We start from the raw sequence: 13236 nt of genomic DNA, 5'->3' as shown, positions 1-13236 counted from the left end.
TGACCGTTTTGAGTTTCATACGTTTTGTCGATTCCCAGGACTGTTCGTCAATTCACAGTTTCTTAAACTGATTATTAACTTGAAACTCATTTATAAGAGCTCATTTTTGGCCTTAAAAGAAATCAGAAGATGCTGACAATTTCGGACATTCATCTTTTGCCTCTCCTAGCTTTTTTCGGGTCTTTCCCAATATAACCCCCTCCCCCCCCCCAAAAAAAAAAAAAAATCGGGTCTTTCCCATTATAGCCCCCCCCCCCCCCATGAAAATATAGTCCCCCCCCATTATGGTATATTTACCATGATTGGGGGGGGGGGGGGCTATAGGTTATCTGACCACTAAGCTGGGGGGGGCTATAATGGGAAAGACCCAAAAAATCATAGCTCTCATTATGGTATTTCTATCTTTGTGCTTATATATATGCTTATATATCATTGACTTAAATGTTTATTCTCAGATAGTTTTTCATTTACAGTATTATCATCTTTCAATAACTCTTTTCAACTTTTATTTTTCTTTGTTTATTTTATTAAGCGACAAGTATACCAAGTTTATAAATTTTAGTAAACCAACTTGCAAATTGAAGAACTAGAACATTCTTTTTGTCGTCTAATCCTCCCCAATTCATGGTGGAAATCAAAATAGTGTAGATAAAGAGTCCCATGAAGAAGCCAAATATGAAACCAAAAATGAACTTGGCCGTCTGATGCTCCGTTGGTGGGCTTCGGAATAATGTCCACAGTATTTTGTTCTTTTCTGCTTTTGACATTTTTGTGACACAAATTTTTCTGAAAACTGTGTGGTTTACATTTTTCTGAAATTGAATTCAATCTCGAGGCTTTAACACTTTTTGGATCTTTACCGTTAATGGCCCCAACATGCGCACATATTACTACTAAGTTAATTGCTCCCCACCTTATCAACCCTGAGAGCACTAGCTGCTTTGTACTACTAAATAACAACACGCATCTGCTAGTGGGAGTGTCAAAACGTACTGGCTGGGGGCAATAACAGAAAAGATCCAACTTTGTCTGTTGATATATAAATGGATAGTTTAAAAGATTAGAGGAACCAGGGTACGATTTCATCGGTCACTAAACTTCGAGACAGAGAGCTTAGTTTGAGAGATTGAACCAAGGCATAAAGAAGCGAAAGTCTAATTTTTTGTCCTAACTTGGTGTCCTATAGACTTTTGTTTGTTTAAGTCTAAGTTCAATCTTACAAACTAAGAAGTCTTCTGACATTTGAATCAATCCGCTATAAATACTCAGCTGCTTCGCTATCGGAGACAGAGACGTTTGGTTTATTTCAAGTCATGTATATTTATAAATTTCCCAGAATTTTTTTAATGTTTTTTTTTGGTTTCATCCTATCTCAAAGAATGGAAATTTTTATTAAAAAAATAAATCAAACGTCGTGTTCTGAGTTTCAAACGAAGACATGGAGAGCGACGACTCAGATGCTACTTTGGAAGGAAATGAATTGTTCGACGATTAGATACCATCAATAAGCACTGAGAAAACGAAAAAAATTGAGTTTGTTTGCAGGAGTAGGAACAGAATGAGTATCCAGATTGAAAAGAAATCAAAATTATTCAAGAGTGAAATTGATTGAATAAAAATTTTAAATCTAATGCGGAGCAGGTTCAATGTTCAAGGAAGTTGAATTAGAACTTTCGTTCACCAAAAAACCAAATTTGTACTCTTATACTCAATTTAAAATGAAAGAGCATTTTCATACCCTTTGATTCTCTGAATACATTACAGCAAAATTTCAGTCGTGCCCGGATATTGTGTTAAGCACTCGGGTACAAGCGCCCTCAATTCAGGGCACTAATTTTGTTCTAAGATTTCGTTCTATCATATAAATAGGCTAGAATTCTTTTAGCAGCAGAAAATTGTAAAATTCAACCTCTATATCAAATTCTTTGTTTTAAAAAAAAACATTTCAAATACACTCATTGACAAAATTTAACGCATAAAATGCAATTTTGCATATTTAACTGCTTGTTATACATGTCAATTTTATTCAACATAACTTCGGCCGTTTCTTATGGTTTTAATATCAATCGAGGCATAATCATCAGAAATTTATTTGATATAATTCTTGCTAAACTGACAAGCTATTTTACTTAGGAAATCGAGATAAAAGTATGCCATAAGCTGTTGTAAGCTGCTGCTTTACTTAAGCTGCTGTATTTTGAGTCCAACCTAATTTTTGTTAAATCTGCTCAAAAAATAGTTGAATTGAAATGCAAAATCTATGACGGCATAAGAAAGTTGAAGAGATTTCACGTCGGACTCAAAATACAAAATAAAGCTGCTTCTGGAAAACGAGCCTGCTTTTTTTCTGAATTTCTTCTGAAGCTATACTTTTCAGTTTCTTCAGAATCATATCAATTAATCTTCTGATGATTATGCTTCGATTGAAAATGAACCTAAAAAAACAATCGAAGGTATATCGGCCGAATTTGACGTCTAAAACAGGCAATTTAGCATTAAAAAGGCAATATTTTTCCGTTTGTGACTCCTAGACCGTAAACTGCCCCCAGTTACACTGAACGTACCATTACAAACTAAATCATATGGCACGTACATCTGTGGGGCGTAAATAATTTGCACCCAGTAAGCTGGCACAAACGGAAAAGATCCCAATTGATTTTTTGCATTTCAAATTAGTCATTTAGTTTGTAATGAAGGCTTAAAAGTGCACGTAGATAACACTTAGGCAGTGGAATCAAGTTTATATCGCACTTTTGTAAGTATTCCATGCCGTATGTTAGTTGCTCTCTAAATTCGAAAGTTTTTTTTGCTTTATCGCCTTACTGAGCTGCATTCTTGCACCAGCAATCTCACGTTTGGTTTTTTTATTTGTTAACAAAATTAAACAAACTATTTTCAGCGTTTGGTTTTCTTAAAAAGTTAGAAAGTAAATGCAAGTCCCACCAGCCAATTCTCAACACTTGGTGAAATACCCTCGTGTAAGAGCTCTAACTCCCTCGGTTACCTAATATTTATATACTGACATAAAATTAGGATGGTGCGTTTTCATGTATGAAATTTTCGATGACTCGATATGAAGCCATTTGAGAATAAAGGAAATAAAATGGTCAGGCACTAAAGGCACGAGGCAGCTCAACCTAGTATCTTAATTTGCAATTAAGTCTTAGAAACGCATTCAGATAACACTTAAGCAATAGAAATATGTTTTTATTGGGCATTCGACTATGAAGTATCCTGCCAGCTTCGTTACACACCTCAGTCTAGTTTTGCTGCCGTACTTAATTGCTTTATTTAGTTACCCAACCGCAATAGCAAAAAAACTTTTAACTCTTTGTCAAGTGTTGATAAAAAACAGAATTTCTTACCTTTTGACTCCCTAAGGACGCTATAAGGACGCTTCATCAGAACTTGTTGTTGCTGCTAAACAGTTCATTGTTCTTTTAGCTTTCTTGCTTGAACTTTTGCTCGTTTAAAGCGAAAAAAAGCCATTTCTCATTGTTCTTTTAAAGCAGATTTCAAGATTTAAACATTCAAACCTTTTCTTTTCCGTCTAAATAAAAAAAGTTAAAGATTGTAACAGCTATTATTTATAAACATTAAGAAATCGTATGAAGGCCTAGATATTATATTCTGACAGAATTGCGCCATTCCAAAAAAAAATTAATCTCAATTCACACAGTAAATCATACTTTTCCGGACTTTATTACTACTTTATTTCCAGATTATTTTGTCAGGATGGATGCCAAGTTATTAAAATTAGTGGAGACTATCCAGGATGAGAGTACGAAGCAGGTCGTGAGTACCATTATAAGCGAATTTAAAAAAAACCCCAGAGCGAGGTTAGTGTGCAATTCAAAAACATTAAAGATTTTTGCTCAGAGTTAGAAATGCGTGTTCGGGAACAAGAAAGATACACGAGTAAGTACTCCATCATTATTGATAATCCACCGTTTGACCCAAACGTTGATGATGATGCATTACTGGAACTGATTAATTTTTTCATTAAAAAATTTCTGCTTTACGAACTGGAACCGAGTAAAATCAAAGCGTGTCATATACTACCTGATCGAGCCGAAGAAAAAGGTCTGATGGCTTCTGTAATCGTCAATTTTTTGTACTTTCGTGATAAAAACCAGATATATGCGAATCGAAGGTATCTCAAAGCACAAAAAAAACGAAATAAATCAAAAGAATATTTACGTACGAGAAAGATTACCTGCAATGGATACTTATATCAAGAAACTCGCAGAAGGCAAGGGACTCATAACAAGCACTAATAACTGCACTGTGTCCGTATTGTGTGATCAAGGAGATGGGAGAAAAAAACTTGTAAAAGTAAATGATGTTACCGAATTGGAAAATGTAAAAAATCCAATTGTGCGAGAGCAGAATCGTAGACCAGACCAAATAACTGATTTCCGTAAACCAAAGCGACCACTTTGATTGACTGATGATGAACGTGCCGATCGGCTATTTGCATCATTCGCTCCTGAACAAAAGAAAGCTATCTTCGAAATTGGAAAAGCCAATTAAAGTGATGGAAAAAGTTTGAACTGAGAATAACTCATTAAAAATTTTTGTTAACGTCTGAAGTGCTGAAGACACAACACATGTGTGCAAAATGATCTGTGTTTTGTTATACAAGTTTCATCTAAACTTACTTCTCAAAGTTGAAACAAGGATAAAAAAATTAAAGTTATTTTTTAACTAAACTTTCTTAGTTTTTTATTTAGCTTATTTTTATCTGTTTAAACTTTCCGTGCTTTTGGTTTTTGTTTTTTTCAAAATTTACTGCACGAGGTTCTGCGATTTCCGCGGCTTCAGGCATTATTGTAATCATATATTTTATATATATGTTTTTCTTTTTACTTCTTCATAAACAAAAACTTGCATCAGGCACTGCGATTTCCGCGACCTGTTGCAAGCTGAGTGAACTTTAAAAATTTGTTGTGTCACTAATAGAACTTGGGCTCAGAATACAATTTAGTCTGAAGTACTGCGATTTCCGCGGCTTCTGTCTCTTTGAAGTCCTCTTATAATCCTCTAAACTAGTTTACTCTTTTTTTTCTCAATAAATGCTTGAGTTTTTCTGGTCTGCACTGCGATTCCGCGGCAGCAGGAAAGACTGAATCAAAAAAAGACAGAAAAAAAAAGAAAAACAATGGTTTATGGCTGCAATTTTGTCAGAATACTTCTTGGACATATATGACTTTAGAATATTACTTCAAAATTTAAGATCAATTCATAGAAATTTTAATGAGCTAGATCAATTTATAAACTAAGAGAAAGCAAAACCTGATGTAATTGCATTAACAGAAACCTGATACAACCAGTATACTTTCCAAAATGCTTACCAGTTGAATGGATATGGCCACTTGTTGAGGAGTGACAGAGTAGAAAGAGGTGGTGGTGTAGGATTTTTCATTCGGAAAGGCATCAAAGTTCAAATTAAAGCAATAACAAACAATGAACACGTACAATTGTTGACTGTTGCGTTGTTATGATATCAAAATGAAAAAAATGATAACTGTTGGTTATAAAACTCCGAATTTTGGTATAGATGAGTACATGAACGTTTGTCAAGAGCACCTTAATAAATTCACCATCAAACCGGAGAGTTTGCAAGTCTTTTGTGGTGATTTCAACTTAAATGTAATTGAACAAACGAACAAAATTGCTAAGGTTTTGGATTTTTTCTCTTGTACAGGACTGCAAATAAAGAATAGATCAGAACCGACAAGAGTCACTTCATGTACGGCAACATGCATTGATATTTTTTTGCGAATTTTGAAGCCTCGGTAAATGTGAAGGATACAATGATCTCTGACCACAGAGGAGTAGAATTGAGCTGCAAGGAAACAAGGGTTGATCCGGAAAAATCAAAGGAATAATTTCCTTTTAGGCCCCTGAAAAAACTTCAAAATAAGGAACTCAGGTTAGATTTAAATTACAGTATTGCAAAAGAACTGGGAACGAGAAGTAAACTATATCTATCTTCTGATTTAGATTTCAGTTTTACGGATTTAATGAGGGTGATAAACGAGGAGTTGGATCGTCATGTACCCTTGCAACAGTTCAAAAAGCACACTAACGAAAAATTCAAACAGGTTCAAAAACCTTGGTTGAATAACCAGATCAAAAATCTCAGTCTTAAAAAGCTTGAAGCCTACCAAAGATTGAAGAACGAACAGTCTGCCGAAAATATAATAAGCTGCGTAATCGTTTAAAAAACCTAACGAAAAAAGCAAAAATAGAATTTTACGAACAAAAAATTGAAGGAAAGGCTAACATAAATAAAAGTTTGTTTTCAATAATAGACGATATTAAGGGAACGAAAATAAAAAAAAATTGACAATCTGAATGCTGATGAAATCAATAAATATTTTATTGAAAAAGGAAACAAACTATCTGAAAGTTGTAGTCTGCCGTCAGATCTAAGCCGGGTCAGAATTTAGAAAATTCCATGTTCTTAACTAACGTCACAGCCAAAGAAGTTTTCGACATTATCAAGCAAATGCCCAAAAAAACTTCCTATGATTTGCATAGCATTTCAAATCAACTGATTATGTTCATCAATCCAAGCGTGTGTGAAACATTTGCAAAATTAATTAATCGTTGCTTTGATGAGGGCCATTGCCAATGTAATACCTCTGTACAAAAATGGTAACGGAAACGAGTTCGGTAATTACAGACCAATATCACTGCTCCCAGTTATTTCAAAAATTGTTGAGAAATGTCTACAGAAAAGGCTCATTTCTTTTTTGTCCAAATACTCAGTAATGAACAAGGCTCAGTTTGGATATTAGGCAAAGAAAAACACAATTGATGCTGTGTCGGAGGTTGTTGAAACAATAAGGATTTCTTTGTGTTCGAAAGAAAGTTACTATGGAGTTTTTATTGATTTATCGAAGGCTTTTGATACTGTGAGTCATGAAATTTTGCTCCAAAAATGTTTTGCGTATGGTTTGAGGGGGAAATTTATGACATTCTTAATTCATATTTGACCAACAGACAACAATGTGTTTCAGTTAGCAAGCAGCGATCATCCTCTGAAAACTTTTTTTGCGGTGTACCGCAGGGTTCTGTTTTAGGGCCACTTCTGTTCTTGATTTACGTAAACGATCTGCCTGCCTTTTGTACAAACTGTAATGTAACTATGTTTGCTGATGATACAAATATTTACGGAAAGGTGGATGATGGAATTAATGATACAATAGAAAATGTGTCAGTTTGGATGGAATCAAATAAGTTAGCAATAAATAGAGATAAATGCAAGGCTATATGTTTTGGTGCTACTAATGAGACACCTGAAATAAAAAATTATGATTACAGCATTGAAATTGTCGACCACATTAAGTACTTGGGTGTATACATAGATAGTAAACTGAGCTTCAAATCACACATTGAGAAAATCATTAGTCTGATGAATTCATTAACAGCGGCAATCTATCAGTATAAAAATTTTTTCAAAAGACACATACTAGTCCGATTATACAAAGTTTACGTTCAACCAGTATTACAGTACGGGGTTTTGTTGTATGGATAGGCCAATAAAAGCGACCTTCAATAATTAGAGTGGCGGCAAAGCAGAATTTTTCGTTTGTTATTTTCAGCTAAGAGATTCTAAAGCATTGACGAACTGCAATGTAAACACAAGTTGTTTTCTGTTAAAGAGTTACACATATATGAACTGATAAAATTACTGTCAAGAATTCTCCGCCATGAACATCCAAGCAAATTATTAAATAACTCATTTCCGGACTTAATTGAAGAAAATATCCAAGTAAATGAAAGAACTCATCTAGTCAAAACAAAATATTTGCAAACGAAGCAAAGAAACAAGTCACTCATAAATAGATTAAGACGCTTATATAATGTTTTAAATAAAATGGATGAAAGTATTATTCAAAAATTATGCTCATTTAGTGCACAGGATTTAGCAAACTTTTTACATTGTTTTAGAGACTCATTTATTATAGATAACAGATTTTTTGTTAACCTTTTTTGGTAAGGAATAAAGCGAGCTGCATTTTTTTTGTAAAATTGGCATTCTTAATAAACATTTTCTTAGGGGTTTCTAAGTTTGATTGGAAAGTGGTATTACCAGGGTAAAATATGATTTTAGAGGGTTTGAATTAACAAATAAGTAGACTTTGAGAAGAATTAAAAGGCATCACTTGACAGGTCTAGCGACCTTTTGATGTCCTTTCGGGTTATGTTTTGTTGTTTGTAAATTTATAAATGCAAGCAATGGAATAAACTCGAGAACTAATTTATTATTATTATAAGGCAAATCGCAATCCCGATTGTGACTTGTACCCAGCACTCGGGCGCAAGCGTTTTCGTGTCAGGGCACTAAGTAGCTCGGAAAATGGAGTTTTTTTTAAATTAGTTTATCAGAGTAACTTAATATTTACGTCAATTACACAACGGCATAAGCTGCGCAACGTTATAAATGCAGCAAGAATTGACTAATAGAATACTTTTTCCCGCGAATCTGTTTTTTGTCACTCTTCATATAGCATCAGTGGTGCCAAAAAAGTGGAAAAAACTAAATTCAACCCAAAAACAGTTCAAAATTTTTCTATTGCTAGGCATATAAAGTGATTTTGTCAGAATGTTTTCCAGCTGTTGTTATCGAAATGAAAGTTGATTAAATTTGATTTAAATTTTGCCTCTGGCAGAAGCAGAATTTTGTAATTTTTATTGGAACTAATTACAATTCTCTACGCAGATCATGGCAAAATTAGACCAAGGATTTTGAAATGATATACGATAAATTTGACATTAGACGATGCGACCGAAGCATAGGGAATTACGTTGAGCTTATTTGAAACTAGAGACAAAATTCTCCAATTAAGACCGAAATTAGAACAAATTGGTGGAAATATTTAAATCACTGGAATTTTTTTAAATAGACAACCTTCTGATCTATGCTGTGTTGATCCCCCAGTGTCTCTATGCCGCCCAATTACAATTTACTAATTGTTATATAGCACTTTACTAGGAAAAAAATGATCATGTGCGCCTGGGGGTCGTAAAAGCTATGGGAAAGCTGAAACAGAAGAGCTCCGAAACTTAACTGACCGCCTAGTTAACCAGCTGAAAATACATCACCTTCCCGTACAGTGACGACGAAACAATGAACAAGTTTTGACCTGGCTACATGTGAAATCAAACGTGAGATTTTGACTATATTGCTCAAGATTTTGTGTTTGCTCAACATGGCATTAAGACAAATTGTATTGGCCTGATTTTATTTTTTTCCAACCGAATGCTTTGTCATTCAATTTTTATCATTTTGTGAAAGAATAATCCTAACACGTATTAACTTCAGTGGTATACACTCTCTTGATTTGAGAATACGTCAAGTTTCAAATTACGAAAATTAAATTGAGCAGTATTATTTCAAAATTAAGTTCCCAATCTCAGTTTCGTGTGCTTGATGAATAAGCCAAGAATATAGATGAACGGGGTTGAAACATTAAGTGCAAACGCACATTATCGAGCCTCCTTGTTATTTGCTTATACGATTATGAGCGGGATCAAGGAGGATCTCTCCTCACGCCCATGTCTATCATTCAGAACGATATGTCATCAGAAGGTCAATTTAAAAACCACTCGCTTAAATTCTATTCAACAATCTTCCCTTTTTGCAAAGGAATGGGAGACTGTGGAAAAAATCACAGACATCTTGTACAACTAACGTTTAATTAATCTTTTATTCGCTCAATTATGTATCCACACTTCAATCTTTTCAACAATCCCCTCTTTGGTACCTAGTAGAGAACCTCCTCCCGTATCTCGGCTATAAATAGTTTTTCAACAATTCTTCCAAATGGGGGGAACTTATATGCAAGGCCGGTCTTTTCTTCAGAAAATTTTGATGCTCGTAAAGGCTACCTTTGTTATTTCAAACCATTCAAATTTATTCCAGGTTGAAAAAAAGAGAACAGATAAAAAATGGAAGAAAAATTAGAGAAGGAAGAAAATCTAGAAAATCTGTGACGGGACTAAATTCTGAGAATAATTTTAGCTTTATTTTTATGTTAATATAATTTTCCTATTTTTATTATTTAAGAATTAGAGAAATTTCACAATTAAGGGTCAATATGGTTTATTTTTTTAAACTTAAAAATAGAGAGCTCGAAAAATAAAATAAAAACTATATTTTGTAACTTCTTTCTTTCTCTTCTTTTGTTGTGTTCTTTCTCTTCTTCTGAGTACTCATTTTTGAAAACCATCTTTTTGTCGCGTAATGGGATTGTAAATGGAAAAGAATCAGTCAATTCACGAAAATGAAGTAAAAGCAAAAATCATTTTTTGAGAACACAGGGAAAAAATTAATTAACTAATTTAAAATCGAAATTACTGTCTTGACCAAGAACTTGGCCTCTTGTTCGTATTCATCAATTTGATTTGACTAAAATTCTAAAAAATTCCAAAACAAAGCATTTGTGATACAACACGATAGAAATTAAAAATTATTGCGAAATTCTTGGAAATAAAAAAAACAAAAAATAATAGATACTGCAGAATTGTCGTCTTCTTTAAATTTTTGAGGGTTTAAATATTTCTTAATTGTCATTTACACACGTAGGAAGCATGTTAATGGACAAAAATTTAAAAAACGTTAGCATATAGCATTCTTATAAGAGATACAAAGATAGAACTTTTGTGCTCTGATATTTTGTTACTTTTCCTGATATTTTCATTGATATTCAAATTTCAGCGCTCATGTTACTTTTCAATCTCAGTCATCGGAAAGAGTGCATAACTTGTCAGTATGTTTTTTACTTTAAACGGAAAAACCTGTCATAGAAAAACACATGGAAACTTATTTTTCAATTAAAATCTGCGAGAACTTACTTCAAACCAAAAATCAAAATTCACAAACAATTATTGGACTCTGTTAGGCTAAAATATCGACGAGACTTTTTGTTGGACATTTGAAACAAGAACAACTGAAAAAAAATTATTTGAGAAACGTGCAAAAAACTTATTTAACTTCATCTTAACTTGATTTTTCTGATGACAACATATAAAGTTAATTGTACTTTAAACATTTTTTCTCTAAAGGTGCCTTAAACAAATGAATAGATTATTTAACGGAAAATGTATACAGTAGTTACACATATAGTTAATAAACCTCAATCAAAAGACGGGACGACCTTCGCTATCTTCTATGATTCCTTTTTTATCATTTTAAATTGGACAAAAAAATTGTTTCTTCTAATAGATCCGACCATTGGCGAACATCACAACATACAAAGTTGGCCCGCAAGATACTAAATCAGTTTTTTTTGAGAACGCATAATTTTTGAATACATTTTTTTCAGCTCACGAAAACAGTGAAAAAAAGATATTTTTAACTTATTTTTTTTTGGTTGGAGCCGTTCACTTTTGACGTAAACTATGTCACATACAAAAAGAAATTTAGAAATTTAAAACAAAACTTCACGCCAAAAAGGCAAAAACTTCACGCCAAAAAACAAAGGTATTTTTCTAATCTATTTGTTGATTGTTTTTGACTTTGTAGATGATTTTTTCTTTAACACCTTTAATTTTAGCATACTAACCATTAAGATCGTTCCTAGCTTCTGATTTAGTTGCATGTCGCATTTGTTAAGCTTTCCGCATACAGGCGTTAAAGCATTATGTTGTTGCGTTTGTGTTCTTTAAAATTAGAATCATTAGCTATTTTTGTTAAACATCAATTTTACTCGAAAAACATTTTGAGATTGCGAAACAATGTAATAGGTTTACAAATGGTAAAATTATATCAAATTGACGTTTGGGAATGTTGCGCAGATTTTGTTACTTTGAAAAAATCCTCATAATTGCTCCTCAAATTGCCTCAAATTGTTCTTGGATGATGTAAATGGTTCGTCTTTCAGAACAAAAATTCTTTTTTATTAAAACTAAGACGTATAATGGAGAATTCTGTGCTACGCACACACCCACACGAGCCTTCTTGTTAACACATATAATTAGTTTATAGTTCGGACAAGCAAGCATCACTGTAACAGGGATAGCAGACTGCTTTTCAGGGCCATGTGTCTCATGAGATGTGGGAACCCCGGGCATTCCAGAATAGTTATCTTGTAAGAATCGTACTATTTCGAACAAACTCATCTTGCAAGATTCTGTATACTTAGTAAGAAATTTTGCAAGTTCTTGCAAGTTTTCAGACTGAATTACCACTGACAGATAATTTTCTTGCAAGATCTTACAAGATAACTATCTAGTACGAACGAATAAGTGTCTGGCTGAAATCTTACTTAATCGTACTAAATTTTTTACTAGTTTGTACAAAATAGTACGATTCTTACAAGATACCTATTCTGGAATGTCCGGGGATGTAATCCAGAAACCGTGCGACTGCTATAGCGGTAAAACTGGGAGCAGCACCAAGCAAGCCGGATTCTTTTCGTTTTATATTTCAATTCGGCTAATTACCCTAGCGTAGCTTCATGTACTCTATTCTGCTTAACATACTAGGCGTATGCATGAACAGTAAGCTATTTACTCTGATTGGTCGAAAAATTCTTTGCGTAAGCTCTGCTCGACAATCCCCATCCTTTTGCGAAGGGGAGAGATTGTTGAAAACGTCCCAAAGTTTTTATCCAACAAAACCTGAGACATACGATGACCTACGAGCTAGTAAAATTACTTGGTTCTGCATTTGAAAAAAATAAGCAACGGAAAAGTTTTAAATTCCTACGTAACCAGTTAATGTTATCTCATCTGTTTGAAAAACCGCGCACACCGTGAAACACATTATGAAGCAATGTCATCAATGAATCAAGTTCGACTTCAAAGAATGCCGAAACTGGGTTTCGTACTGTTGATTGAATTTTTTTAGGAATGGGAATGATTTATAGAGCTAACTCTTGCAAAGGTATAATAGAGGTCGATTTATAAAGAGAAGGAAAAAAACCCTGCAATGAATCTATATATAGATTCCCTTATAACCTCAAAGGCCTCTAACCATCCATTATCATATTTTTCCTCCAAAAAAGTTATCACTAAATGAGAAAGCAAAACAGGAAATTTGATCTCTTATTACTTAGCACTCTAAGATAAATTAGAATTTTCTGACGGAGAAATTGATACCTTATCACAGCGAAGCTCTCTAGAGATTGAAAAGCATTACTTTTCACTTCAATATCACATTGCAGTTTCCCTCAATCTAAATGTGTTCACACAAGGAAAAATCTATCCTTTTTAATTAAA

General features: G+C 33.6%; 1 protein-coding gene across 1 annotated transcript in view; it reads right to left on the bottom strand.

The window, feature by feature from the left end:
- LOC142350866 (uncharacterized) overlaps positions 1-773 on the bottom strand; it is a 73644-nt gene extending 72871 nt beyond the window's left edge. The window contains exon 1 of the mRNA XM_075402850.1: positions 572-773. Within this exon, the coding sequence (XP_075258965.1) occupies positions 572-767 (196 nt within the window). The 5' untranslated portion in view covers positions 768-773. The remainder of the gene's footprint in view (positions 1-571) is intronic.
- Between the last annotated feature and the right edge of the window lie 12463 nt (positions 774-13236).

Source organism: Convolutriloba macropyga, chromosome 12 (genome assembly GCF_964194025.1).
Source record: "Convolutriloba macropyga chromosome 12, txConMacr16.3, whole genome shotgun sequence".
Taxonomy (NCBI): domain Eukaryota; kingdom Metazoa; phylum Xenacoelomorpha; order Acoela; family Convolutidae; genus Convolutriloba; species Convolutriloba macropyga.
The sequence above is the reverse complement of the archived record's forward strand: the minus strand, read 5'-3'. Positions and strand labels throughout refer to the sequence as shown.